Source organism: Acipenser ruthenus, chromosome 6, assembly GCF_902713425.1.
Source record: "Acipenser ruthenus chromosome 6, fAciRut3.2 maternal haplotype, whole genome shotgun sequence".
NCBI classification, from domain to species: Eukaryota; Metazoa; Chordata; class Actinopteri; order Acipenseriformes; family Acipenseridae; genus Acipenser; species Acipenser ruthenus.
This window is the reverse complement of record NC_081194.1, coordinates 78,511,649-78,525,556: the sequence shown is the minus strand read 5'-3', so window position 1 is coordinate 78,525,556 and position 13,908 is coordinate 78,511,649. Positions and strand designations below refer to the sequence as shown.

The window sequence follows — 13,908 nt, the reverse complement described above, 5'->3', positions numbered from 1 at the left end:
GATATCACATTATTTTTACATACAATTACCCATTTATACAGTTGGGTTTTTACTGGAGCAATCTAGGTAAAGTACCTTGCTCAAGGGTACAACAGCAGTGTCCCCCACTGGGGATTGAACCCACAACCCTCCGGTCAAGAGTCCAGAGCCCTAACCACTACTCCACACTGCTGCCCTATACATTATGGCTCAGTTATCATAAACTGGAAATATGATGACAAACTTTACTTTTTTTTTTTGATAGTTACTCAAAGGACTACACAATGTAAAAGTAAGTAGTCTCTAAGTACAGTGTGGATTGTTGCAGAGGGTCCAAGTGGCAGTAACCTAAATGGGAAAGATTTAATAAACTGATAAGCAATTTCAAATTGTTTTGAAGCTCAAAGCACCATTGGAGTGTATGGCACAGTCCACAAGAATGATATTAAACAGTTAAACAGAGAGTGGACTAGGGAATCCCTAGATGTAACAGTCCCTAAAACAAGACGAGCATATATAAGTCACACACGAAACCGAGCTTCCAAAAAAAGTGCAACAATAATGACCTTGAAAGAGCACCCTCTGCAGGGATAAAAAAGAAAGTGCAGGCAATATGCTACTCCATCATGGGCCCCTGTCGACGAAATGCTGCCAAAAGGTTGTGAATGTGTGACGTTTACAGAGAACAGGCTAGAAGACACTAAACATCGCAGAGCAAAGCAAACGTCGAGCCAAAATCCAGGTCTTAGTTAACCCACTAATCCGATAGCCTTCGATTCCAGAAACAATGCATGGGTGTTCAGCAGGGGGCTACAAGAAAACCTGTATCATTAACCTGAAATAGAAATCTGAAATTTGACACAGTACGTGACAGCTACAAGTTATGGATGTATAAGAACATATAAAAAAGCTGTCTGAAGAAAACTCACAAAATGAACTGCATATATTATATCGACGCATCATTTACACACTGACCACATTCACGCAGTAGTGGATAAGACAGCCCTATCTTACTATTATCTAACACTATATTTTATGGAACTGTCCATGAACTGGACTGTGCTGAGACCAATAATATAGCACGAAACGAATGGCTTCTTATAAAGTAATGTAGCTAGCCGTACTGTTTTTTTTGTTTTGTTTTTTTGAAAGAGCAAATGTAAAATGTAAAATCAAGCATAAAGGTTAACAAAAGGCAAATTCAAATTCGAGCCTTGAAAGGCTAGTTGCTCAGATTAGAGAGCGATTTTTGTAACTCAAATGAGGGGTTGCATTGATGTACTCCGGTTGGCTAGTGTGATTATGTTTGTTTACTTTAAAGAGAACTAATTAGTAAACTCACCTCCCAAAATCCAGTATATAAATTGTAAAGACCCCAACAGCACAAGGAGGGTACGCCATCAATTAAAACCCCCTTACCTCTTCAACATCAATGTCCACGTAATCAATTTCTTCAAAGGGGTAACCTCCTGGTGTTTCAATCATTTCAGCTGATGGTGCAGACATTGCTACTCAGCTAAATGAGTGCTCGTCAAAAGATAATAAACACCCTATTAATAGGCATCAACTTATATATATATATATATTATATATATATATGTGTGGGTTACAAAATGACGACGTGAAATCAAAATATTTTACTTAACAAAAAATATTTAAAAACCAAAACGACCACGGCTCAACTCGATGAAAGTACCACACACATCGGCTGTGCAATGGGACAATAACGTTGCAAACCTTAACACGACAAAGGACGAGCATACGATTTACTTTTTAAAAACACTTCTTTCGATAAAGCCACCTAAATGTCACCGTATCTGGACTCATAGGCCCCTACTGGCCTTTTCGCAGCCTGGGGATGAAGTACCAGTTATTGCCGCAGACTGAGCTCCCTTAAACTGAGCAATGCCTTTAGCTTTTTCGCCAAAGTTTTCATTGGATTAAATGATTTTTGACCCCGTGCAAATATACAGCCCGGATGTACAATATCGATATTTAATATCCATTTGTTTATACGTGTTAACTAAAGCGCTACGGCCACTGCCTGCTGTCTGATTCTTTTTCTTTCTTTCTTTCTTTCTTTTTTTCCGCAGTTGCTGCTGCACCTCCAGGAAGTGGGTGTTCCCTCGAATTCTGCCCCTCCGTTTTTAGTCACTCAGAAGCCATTCAAAAATCTGTCGCCAGAGGCTCTCGTGGGTCGCCAAGGTGTTTAAAAACGCAGGTGAATGACAACCAATTTGACTGGCGAATGTGTTTTCTAAACGACGTTTTGTTGTTGCGACTTCACTCACCGCTAAGTTTCAGACCTTATCAGTATCTGCTACGATACAACATAGTTCCTTATAGTATAATTCAGCTGAAACATACTCACTAGATGATGTGTAATGTAGTTTTGTTACTATATGTTTTGTTTGTGTGACTATGTATACATCCAAAAACGTACCATCAAAAACAGAATTCATCACCGCACAAAATATCTTTGACATTATATAAAGCAGAACAATTTTCTGTCACATAAATATGCTTAAATTCCTACAAATGTATCAAAGTTCCAGGAGCAAGCAGCAGGCAGCAGCTACCTTTATTCAGAACAATGTTATTCCCAGACCATGCAACAAAATGCTTACCAATTTCTGCACCTGAGCAAAATACTGAGCACAGACATATGTAGTTGACAGACATTTTGGCATTGGGAAATACAATGGATTTATCTGAACAAGATAGTGATTCTATAAACAAAAAGTTGGTGGCGCTAGTCTTCTTTATTAGATACTAATATTATGTCATAATATTTTTTCCTAAAAATTAGGGAAGGTGTCTTCACTGACCTCGGTATATTATTAGGTTGAGCAAGTTATGGCTGATTTGAAAACAAAACAGTGTTTATTCACTTAACGAAAAATGTAATAAATTGTACCAGTAATGACACACATTTGTTCACGTGACACATCAGTATATGAAGGTGTTAATTCCAATAGAATGTGTGTGCTTGTCAATTTATAAACTGCATGTCTCCCTGTCTGCCACTAGGTGTCTCCCATGTGCTAGAGAAGAAAAACAGTCCTGAAAGATCCCTCAGATTCCACAAGGTGGTGCTGCTATCAACAAAATATTATTATTTTTTTATTTACTGCATTTATATAGCGCTTTTTATACAAAAGTATCGTAAAGCACTGTACAGTACATAGCAAAAAAACTACAATACATTTGTATAGCATATCACACATACATCAGGCCACTTAAATAACAGATTTGCGTGAAAACAGACAGTATGCTACGAAAATGTTTTGCCACGAGTTCTGTAAAATCAGATTTGCATCAAGCTGTTTGTATAGATAACAGCAATTCGAATATTCTTCTTCTTCTTCTTCTTCTTATTTATTTCTTAACAGACACCCTTATCCAGGGCGACTTACAATTGTTACAAGATATCACCTTATTTTTTACATACAATTACCCATTTATACAGTTGGGTTTTTACTGGAGCAATCTAGGTAAAGTACTTTGCTCAAGGGTACAGCAGCAGTGTCCCCCATCTGGGATTGAACCCAAAACCCTCCGGTCAAGAGTCCAGAGCCCTAACTACTACTCCACACTGCTGCCCTGTAGATATAGTAAATAAATGAAGAAATTGTGAAGAGGATGTTCCAGGCAAGGGAATGAGTGAAAAGGATTCAGAGTTTTCGTCGGCTGCCTCCTGCAGCAGTACGGGGGGGCTCAGATTTCCAGGAAGAATTGACGTTAAACCAGTCAAGCATTGCCTCCTCCAATGACATTGAAATGCAACTAAATCCTGTATCTGTACTACTGTGTTGATTTTGATATCCCAGCTGCCCTAGCGGTTTGGCGGTTGCGCAGTAGGAAAACGAGAAACATGTTCGTTTGCGGGAAAAAAAAATCGATTTATTCTCTGACAAATATTTTTTGTGTTGGTCAAAACAATTTCTTGTGAGGGTTTGGGCAATTTTATTTTGGGAAGGCTTAGCCTCCTCAAGCCTCTTATGCATGCCGCCTGTGCCTCCACAAAGTGACAGATAACATAAATAGTAAATTACTTTTTTACTAACCATTATATTGGTTTATCCTGTTACAAAATAAAGCTGTCCTCCTTTTCAAAACGATACAGAAACGCTGTGAGCTTATTCCCTAGCCCTTTATATCTTTCTGGAGGTCTGGGTTTGATTCAGGCTGTGCCAGGGTGAGGGGTCCCCTGTCTCGTATTATGATGGACAGCTCAGATAGAAGTGCACAGTCTTGTGAATCTATTGAAAGCAGTCTGTATGCATGTGGATAAGGAAAATACATTCTCATGCATTTAGCCCATGTGATTAACTGGTTAATTGACCTCCAGTTGGAAAATGAAGAGACTGCTCCAGGGATCTAAGAAGGTGTGGGACACTTGATCGAAGAGTTTGGCTATAGTGACTGACCAGAGACGAATAAACCTGTGTATGTGTGGATTGAAAGACGTACAGTCTTGGGTTCACAGTTCTCTTATTTTGACCCTTGTTACTGTAAAGTACTGTTGAAGACTAGCTACCATTGTCTAACACTGTCAAGTTCTGATGCTAGAACATGATACTTATTGCAGCAAAGCCATGGGAAGCTTTCATTATTGCTTGATTTTGTTGGAACAACTTATTTAAGCTACCATACAGGCTCTGGTCATAAGACAAGTCAGTTTAGTGGTGCCAACCAGCAAGCGACACAATTGTCAGTCTATGCTTGAGAAAAGCCCAGGATGAGTGACAGGGGGTGTTCAGATAAGGCAACCTATGAAGGCGATATGGTCTTTGCCTGACTGTAGATGGTGCCATTGTCCCTTGTCACCCATCTTATGTGAGCATGTGTCCTCATATTGAGTATTGCCTTGGAACAGGAAAACAAAGCCTGTCCCTTTTATAACCTTTTTTTTAATATTCACAGCTGCTGGTGAGCTGTTCTCCAAACCCAGCTCTCAGTCATTATGCATGATAAGCCGTGAGTGCTGTTTCAGTATATGAATAGGAAAAAATAGCCAGAAATAAAGAAAAACCCTGAAAGGCCATCATCATGTCCTTAGACAAGCACTGCATTTTATTACTAGTTTGTTCCACAACACTTAAAGGTGAGGATGACCTTTTTAGCTATACATGCCACTGGTTTTAAATTTTGCATTAGCTTGATTTTACCTTGGCTTGCTTTTTCCCTGGCTGTTTCAGTCACACACCTCATTGTTTACACTGTCATGGTTTACCTGTGCTGTCTCATGGGGTGCTCCCTATAACCTCGCTGAACTGACACATGTTTTCTATGGTTTTAGTTTTCATTCATTGCAATACATTTCAACATTAATTTAAAAACTATGTCAAATGAGAATAATGCTGCTCTTATTACAGTACAGACTACAGTTACTTGCATGGGTTTGGAGGTATTTAAGAATTGTATGAAGCTGATTAAGTTACTCTATGTATTGTTCAATGTCCAGCCCAAGTTTTGTTGAGGCTGAGTTTGACATTGAAATACAATACAAATTGGAAGTGGGCTGGAATGGGACTTTGGTGGCAGATCTATCTACCCGTGAATAGCACATTTATTATCAATCATAATCAGGAAAATGCATTAAATAGTACAGCTTTTCTCAAAATGACTTTTGAAAATACTGCACATAGTTGCATTATTTTCGTAGGTTCATGTTGCTTTTTCCTATAAAGTTATTTTGTTTAATTGTGGTCTGGGTCAAAGGTTTTTAATTTGTTACTGTATGCCATGCGGACATGCATTTTAATTGCAAAATGGAAATATATTAAAAATGATTTGTGCATGTCAATAATCAGGTCCAGATGGTTGGCTTGTTGTCCGAAATATCCCCTTTGGAAGTATCAGCTATTCATTCAACTGCAGCTGTTCCCAAAAGGCAACATGATCTATTTCAGACAGGGAAAACAGCACATTACCTTGCTATTTTGCAGTAGATATAGATTAATTACAAGTGATCTTAATTCATATTGGAAAGAGCTGTGGGATTTATGTGTTTACAAGCTATATATACAAGTATATTAGTACATGCCATCAAAACCATTTCATAGATTGTGATTAATGGAAGGGTTAGTGTTACCCTATGTAATGCAACAAACAACCATTACATCTTTGTAACCATTACCATTACAATTTTGCAATTCCAGCATTTAATAATGGGTCCACTCAGACACAACCTTGTGAAGTGTAAGGTATGCTATAATGTGTCATGCTACTGAAACAACAAAGCAGAATTCCCTTTTAGAGTGTTAGTGTCATGTATTTGTCCAGTACTATAAATAACCTCCATTCGGCACTATGGTGGCATTAACTTAAGTTCTCGGAAAGATAATGGAAGGGAGCAGACTTGGTTACAAACGTATGCCATTTCTTTTTGAAATGTCACAATGTCATAGTTAGAAATGTCACAGCGCAATAAATGTTACTACTAGCATGTGTTTCAGCTTTACATTGCGTGTGTTTCAGCAGGCATCTATGTGTGTATTAGTGCCCTGAATATAGTGTCAGCTGCCTGATTTCCATCACATGAGAGTAGATGTTAAAATGTCATGCTGATTTGAACTTGGCTCTCGCCAAGATAAGCAACCAACTAACAGTTACAGTAAACTAATGTGATCCACCTGTGTCTCCATCCATTTGCATTTCCTTCCATCTGATGATGTAGATATCCTTCTGCCTGGTGTTGATGGCTGAAGTGTAATGCTGGTTCCAGGGATCAGCTTATTTTGCCTCCACAGCACATCAGCACACACAATGGCTGCGATGCTGGCTCTTGGGATCTACCACAGTATGGTCTCCCCAGCGCATCAGCATGACAACCGTCTGGATTGAGCTAAGTAGGGTACATCTCTGGGGTCTTCAAGTGGGCACCTTCCATCCTCTGTGTTTCGTCGACTAGCCCACGACACCTCAAGAGGGCTCGACAGTGATTCTGGCGTCCCAGCATCACCCCACTCCGTCCCCCACTCAACTCAGCCCAGCTTACTTACCCACACATCGGCGTTGCTTTCTTTCTATTGTGCTTGAGATCCCCAGACAGAATCTTTCCGTCTCAACCACAGCCAGTTGCTGCTCCTCTCAGCTGCTTCAGGTAAGATCTTCACTATGCGACGCAACTCTTGACCACTGAACCCGACATCTCTGAGAAACCGGATTGTAGAGTGTGCCACAAATTCTCGACAACCCACCTCCACTGGGTAAACCCGGACTCTCCATCCTCGCTGTTCTGCTTCAGCAGCTAGTTGAGCATACTGAAGTTTCTTCTTCTCATATGCCTCATCCACAGCATCCTCCCATGGCACTGTTAACTCTACCAGATGAACAAGGCATGCTGATCCATACCACAAGATAATGTCTGGTCGAAGGTTAGTGGTGGCAATCTCAGGTGGAAAAATAATCCGTTGACCAACATCTGCCAGCATTTTCCAGTCTCTAGCAGCTTCCAGTTGTCCTTGGCGAGGCTTGGTTTTAACACCTTTTCTTGGTGGTTGCTCTCCTGGATGGAGGAATATTGTCTTTTGTGTGTAATGCTTTGATGGAACTGGTGGCAACTTATTGGTCATGTTACGCTTGTCTTCCAATGCTAAGGCCAAACATAGCAGCACCTGGTCATGGCGCCAAGTAAACCATCCATGGCTGAGAGCCACCTTACATCCTGTCAAAATGTGCCTTAATGTTGCAGGTGATGAACACAAAGGACATGAGGGATCTTCTCCCATCCAGAGGTTTAGGTTCTGTGGTGATGGGAGAACATCATATGTTGATCTGATGAGGAAACTGATCCTGCTCTGTTCCATTGTCTATAGGTCGTGCCAGCCGATCATGTGCTGTTCCACTCTCCCATCTCATTCATTCTCCCTGCTTGGCCTGGGAAATGGCCCTTACACACCTCATCCTCTCCTCCTGCTCACCTCTTTGACTACCAGCTAGGGTTGCCTTGTGCCATGTAGGAGGAGCTGAACTGAGACCAAGACCTCCTCTTCCATGCTGACCTTGTCCCATAATATCACTGATTCGAAGGGCAGCCTTTGCATCTTCCACGGCTTTCTTTGCTGCCCACTTCCAGTTTTCAACACAGGTGCTGCTTCCCTTATGCATTTGTCGCGTGAATCTACTAATGTCATTTCCAGTCGGACCTTGGCGCACTTAAACTCCTCGGTCACAGCAGCCTTGGCAGTAGACCAAACTGAAAACACCAGAGTTTCAGTTTGCCCTGTAAAGCGCTGCTGTCTATGCTCTTCAACCCTTCCACTGCTTGTTGTCTAACTTCTCCCACATGAACTGTGTCCTTTAGATCCCCGTCATACCATCTCCCAAGACTTTTCACTGGCTTCTCAGGCACTGTTGGTATTGCCTCACCATTAATGTAGAACCTTTTATCTACTACTTTACCTTTAATTATAGAGAAGCTCCTCGATTTAGTGGGCTTGAATTATATTTGTGCCCATTCAATGTTATTGGTTAATTTGCCCAATAACTGACTTGTGCAGGCTACTGTGTAGTCATGGTTGTCATGTCATCCATGTATGCTCGAATTGGTGGTAGTCGCATTCCCGAAGCCAAGCGCTCTCCTCCCACTACCCATTTTGATGCCCTAATAATTACTTCCACTGCCATGGTACAAGCCAGTGGAGAAATGGTGCATCCTGCCATTATTCTAACTTCTAGGCATTGTCATTTAGTGCTGAATTCTGAAGTTGAAAAACAAAATTGCAAATCTCCAAAGTAGGCTTTCACTAAATTTGTTATTGTCATCGGTACACTGAAAAAATTAAATGCTGCCCAAAGAAGTTCATGTGGCACTGAACCATATGCATTAGCCAAATCCAGGAATGTCACACGGAGCTCCTTCCTCTCCTTTTCAGCTGATTGAATTTGTTGCCAGATCACATTGATGTGTTCTAAGCATCCTGGGAAACCTGGAATGCCCGCTTTTTGTACTGAAGTGTCAATGAAGCAGTTTTTTAATAGGTAAGTTGACAATCTCTGAGCAATAATGCTGAAGAAAATCTTGCCTTCTATGTTTAATAGGGAAATAGAGTGAAACTGACTGATGCTTGTAGAATCTTTTTCTTTTTGGTATAAAGTCTCCACCTGCTCGGTGCCATGCTCTTGGTACAACCTGTTTTTCCCATGCTACTTTCATCAATTTCCACAGGATTCGTAGAACTCCAGAAGCACTCTTGTATATGTACGAAACTCCATTAGGCCTTGGACATGATGACGCCCTTGCCTTTTTCACAGCTTGCTCTACTTCTTTCCACTTAGGTGTACTGTCCTCCATTTGGTATTCTGGTGGATTGATAGGTGAGATGTCTGAAGGAATTGACAGAGGCTCCTGCCTTTTTGAATCGGTAATTGTTTCCTCCAAATATCTCTCCAGCTCAAACTTAGATGCTTTTAGTGTGCCATTTCTCTCACTGGTGAATAACTTCTTTACAAATTTGAATGGATCTTTTATAAAAGTTAGTTCTTGCACGCTCCTTCTTTTTGTAGCGTTTCCGTAGGCGCTCAGGTCTGAACAATGTTGCAAGCTTATCTTTTATGACCCTTTGTAACAGATTGAGTCCCTCTTTCTGACTTTGTTCTGCTCTTCTCCATTGCTTCCTCAGCTGCCTCCTTTCTCTAACTACCTCCTGCTGCCGTCTAGACTTTCCAGGAATAGTTTGTACTTTTTCCTTCCTTTTTTCAACTCCAAACCTCTCGCTTCCATATGTGTAGATGATGTCCCCAAATTTATCCAGCTTCTTTTCAACTGTTCCACTTAACCTTTCCAATGCAAAACAAAGATCTGTGTTTACTGTGTCCCATGCAGTTTTCTCACAAGTTCTTGGCCAGGAGGCTGTGTGGTCCAGTGGTTAAAGAAAAGGGCTTATAACCAGGAGGTCCCCGGTTCAAATCCCACCTCAGCCACTGACTCATTGTGTGACCCTGAGCAAGTCACTTAACCTCTTTGTGCTCTGTCTTTCGGGTGAGACGTAGTTGTAAGTGACTCTGCAGCTGATGCATAGTTCACACATCCTAGTCTCTGTAAGTCGCCTTGGGTAAAGGTGTCTGCTAAATAAACAAATAATAATTTAACTCCAGGCTTGTGCCCATTGAGGTTCTTTTCTCTCTTACACTGGTTTGTCTGACTGGGTTCGCAAGAATGATTAGGTTCATCACTAGTTGTATCCATGCAAGTCCTCCTCACATCTATGACAGGGGTGCTGGCATCCTGTGAACTGTGATTTGCTTCCTGTTACTGGATTTCATTCGACTGACTTGAGTGACTTCATAAGAAGTACTGATTAATGCGAGGCCCTTGTCCCTTCTCCCTCAAGCATTTCATTCTCCCTTTTTTTTTTTTTTTTTTTTTATTTAGTCGTCGCCAATTATTTTTACCCCGGTTTTCACCCCAATTTAGCATGCCCAATTAGTATCTGTATCCCCGGCTCACCGCTCGCAACCCCCCCGCCGACTCGGGAAACGGAGGCTGGAACACGCGTCCTCCGAAACGTGCTCCTTCCAAGCCGTCATTTTTCGCACTGCAGATCCACAGCAATGCCACCAGACCTATAGTGCCGGAGGACAACACAGATCTGGCGGCTCCGCTGCAGAGCCACAGGCGCCCTATCGGCCACAGGGGTCGCTGATGCGCGGTGAGCCGTGGATTCCCCTGCCGACCTAAGCCCTCCCTACCCGGGCAGCGCTCAGCCAATTGTGCGCCACTCCCTAGGAACTCTCGGTCACGGTCAGCTGTGACATAGCCTGGACTCGAACCTGCGATCTCCAGGCTATAGGGCACATCCTGCGACGAGTGCCTTTACTGGATGCGCCACTTGGGAGCCCTCATTCTCCCTTGATGAATCTTCAAACCCCTGACCATTGTCACTTTGCTCCAGTCGCAGACACAAACCTGGAGTTCCATGTCTTTGCTAACTGCAGATCATGAACTAGTCTTTTGTGAAGTACTCTCCATTCTCATATCTGTTTCCATTCCTAAGTTGTTAACCGTGTTGTCCAACATTGAGTCATCTTCCGCCCCCGCTCTCGCAGACTCTAGGGGTAATTTTCTCTAATTTCTTAGAAGCCTTGGGCAGGTGTTTCCAGCATCCTGTTTACCTTTGAAAACACAGAGCTGGATACTGCTGACAAGGGTAGCTAACCCTTGCCAGCCCCAATGGGGTCTCATTCCTCCTGTGTGCTGTCTCTCCATGCTGTCACAAGGTCTTTCACTTGTTGCCAGCTGCACTATTCACTGCAGTCACTGGACGTATCCAGATCTTCATGAAAATACAACAAACAACATAAAAATGATCAGGTGCTCAGAAATAGAACATCATCTTTATTTATAGCACATTTTTCCATTCCTAAATTAACAGAATCTTTTGAGCTTTCCCCATTAGCTGTCCATCCAACTCCACCCCAGTTGCCAGCAGGTAGAAACCACTGATGGACACATTCATATTTGGGAAGTATTATAGTATAGTATTATAGTAGATAGAGCTAAGATTTAAGTCATAGCTCAGCCACTAACCTAATACTGTACTATATTATACAAGATTCTCAAAACTATTAACTTCAAATGGTCATTAGAACAGTTATGTGTGGAAGGAAAAAAAGACCAAAAACAATTCTAAAGCAAATACTTACGAGTCCCAAAATGAAACATCTGAGTGGTTTATATATGATTTGGTAACTCTATTGGGTGGATTTCTTCACTTTCTGAAACAATTGTGCAAATTACGTTTTGGAGTTCGGAGGTTTGAGAATTTATTCCTTAGTGTATAACCAGCTATTATGTGCAGCAGTGTGCAGTAGTGGTTAGGGCTCTGGACTCTTGACCGGAGGGTTGTGGGTTTAATCCCAGGTAGGAGACACTGCTGCTGTACCCTTGAGCAAGGTACTTTACCTAGATTGTTCCAGTAAAAACCCAACTGTATAAATGGGTAATTGTATGTAAAAATAATGTGATATTGTGTAACAATTGTAAGTCACCCTGGATAAGGGTGTCTGCTAAGAAATAAATAATAATAATATTAAACTGGAGCTATGACCAGAGTAGAACTGGATGTGTGTCCCAGCTAAGAGATCTGGGATAAACAGAAAAAAAAAACAGTTGAAGGGAAAATGCAATTGTAGAGAGGGTTGCAGCATTTCTGAACCTAATGTAAATAAATCCAAATGACATTTATTTTGATAAGCAGTAATTTCAATAGCAAGGCATATTTGTGTATTACTGTGAAAATACTGATTGAATGTTTCAGCGAGCTGGCCAAAAGGCCAGGAGGCATCTTGGAAGAAACAAATTCAAAGTGACAGGGTAAATTAATAAAGGAAATCGAGATTCATTTATACAGGCCAGCATCAGCAGGCACATCAGCAAAACTGTCAAGCAAAGGTCATACCGTGATCACCAAGTGAACCTGAAGCCCAGCTTGAAAATACTCATTTTCCATCTTCCCCGTGGTACAATGTTCGCTATATGGCCACCAATGCTTTTTTCATGCAAAAGCAATAAATCAGCTGATGTAAGACGACCTGTCAGGCCCATCTCTTATAGATTTTGCCGGAAAGTCAATGTACTGCTGATAGAATTACAACTACCTGTCAAAACATGGAAAACATATCTGTGACAGTGGCAAAGAGCAAATCAATTGAACACAGTTTCACTGCCAATATCTACAAACTGAACAGCCTTACTTTGGTCCTAGCAGTGAATGTGCCAAAGCATGGACATACTGTTGCCTTTCATTGCTTGTTTACTACAACCCTTGCCTAATTTCTCTTTTGAATAAAGGGCTATTCAAGCCACAAGGTGTAGATAATATGCAGTATACGTTTTGCATTGCACAACAGGATCTAGAAGGATGTACATGGATTTTCTTTAGTTTTTTCCAAAGGGAGCTGACATGCATGGAGTGTCTTGACAGTTCAGGAGCACCAGTTGTTTAACCCGTGGACATGTCAAACTTAACTGCAGTCTTTATATTTACACATCCGAAAAAACCCCAGCCGTGTTGTGACAGGGAGAGCCCTGTCACTGGGTCCTGTGCAAATGTGTGCAGCTGGGACGTGGAATAGGAGGCGCCTTGCTGAGCAACCAATTGAGCATTTAGGCTCCCCTGGCGCTGAGCTGATCAGGAGGTCCGGATTGGCTGGGAGGTGTGCCCAGTGCGGCTGCGCGGAGCTCAAAAAGCATCTGTGCCACAGCTTGAGTGTTCTGCACTGCCATGCTACACAGATGGATGCTGTGCTTGCATTGAGGAGGAGAGCGTCCGCTCCATGGAAAGAAGCCCTTCCACTTCAAGACGTGCTCGTGAAGGCATTGCCAAAGCAAGGCTGTTTGAAAAGGCCGTTTGAAGAGGCAGGAGTCTCCGTGAGAAAGCCGGGACTCCCGGAGCCCAGAAGTAGGTGCCACGAGTAGGGTGACCTGAGATAACCTAGCTAGCGTACCGATGTAGCTGACGACTATGCCACCTTGTTTTTGGTAAGGCAAGGATCTTAGTAACTTAGGACCTTAGGAACTTAGGTTCTTTGTTCCCCGGGTTCCCACACATACACAATGGAACGGCGTCTGGTTCTCAACAGGGTAAAAATTGTTAAAACCAAACCACACAGTAATATTAAAAATAAACTAAAACTTCAATAAGGGAGTGCCAAAAAAAGAACAAAAAAAAACAAAACACTGTATACTAGGCAGTCCCCTCCTGTTGGTCAAGGTCTCTGAAAAAAGAAAAAATGTTCATGCACATGGACAATTACTGTTCGACAAAACAAACAAGAAAAAAGAAATAGTGCGGGGGGGTAGACCCCACACTCCCGGGGCTTCCCCCGACTCGCTCGGGCTGCTTCCGTTTCCTCCCACCGATGCGGGAACCACCACCCCCTGAATCTCTTCACTGCCAATCGGCTGCCGTCTCCGAAGGA

General features: G+C 42.0%; 1 protein-coding gene across 3 annotated transcripts in view; it reads right to left on the bottom strand.

Annotated features, from left to right (window-relative positions):
• The window catches only part of LOC117411069 (mitogen-activated protein kinase kinase kinase 7), a 30,867-nt gene extending 28,712 nt beyond the window's left edge, over positions 1–2,155 (bottom strand). For 2 of the 3 annotated variants that reach the window (XM_059025840.1, XM_059025841.1), the window contains exon 1: positions 1,399–2,155. In XM_059025840.1, coding sequence (XP_058881823.1) covers positions 1,399–1,485 — 87 coding nt within the window. In that variant the 5' untranslated portion in view covers positions 1,486–2,155. Of the gene's footprint in view, positions 1–1,321; positions 1,343–1,398 lie in introns of those variants that run through there. The other variant, XM_059025842.1, reaches the window with a different exon arrangement.
• Between the last annotated feature and the right edge of the window lie 11,753 nt (positions 2,156–13,908).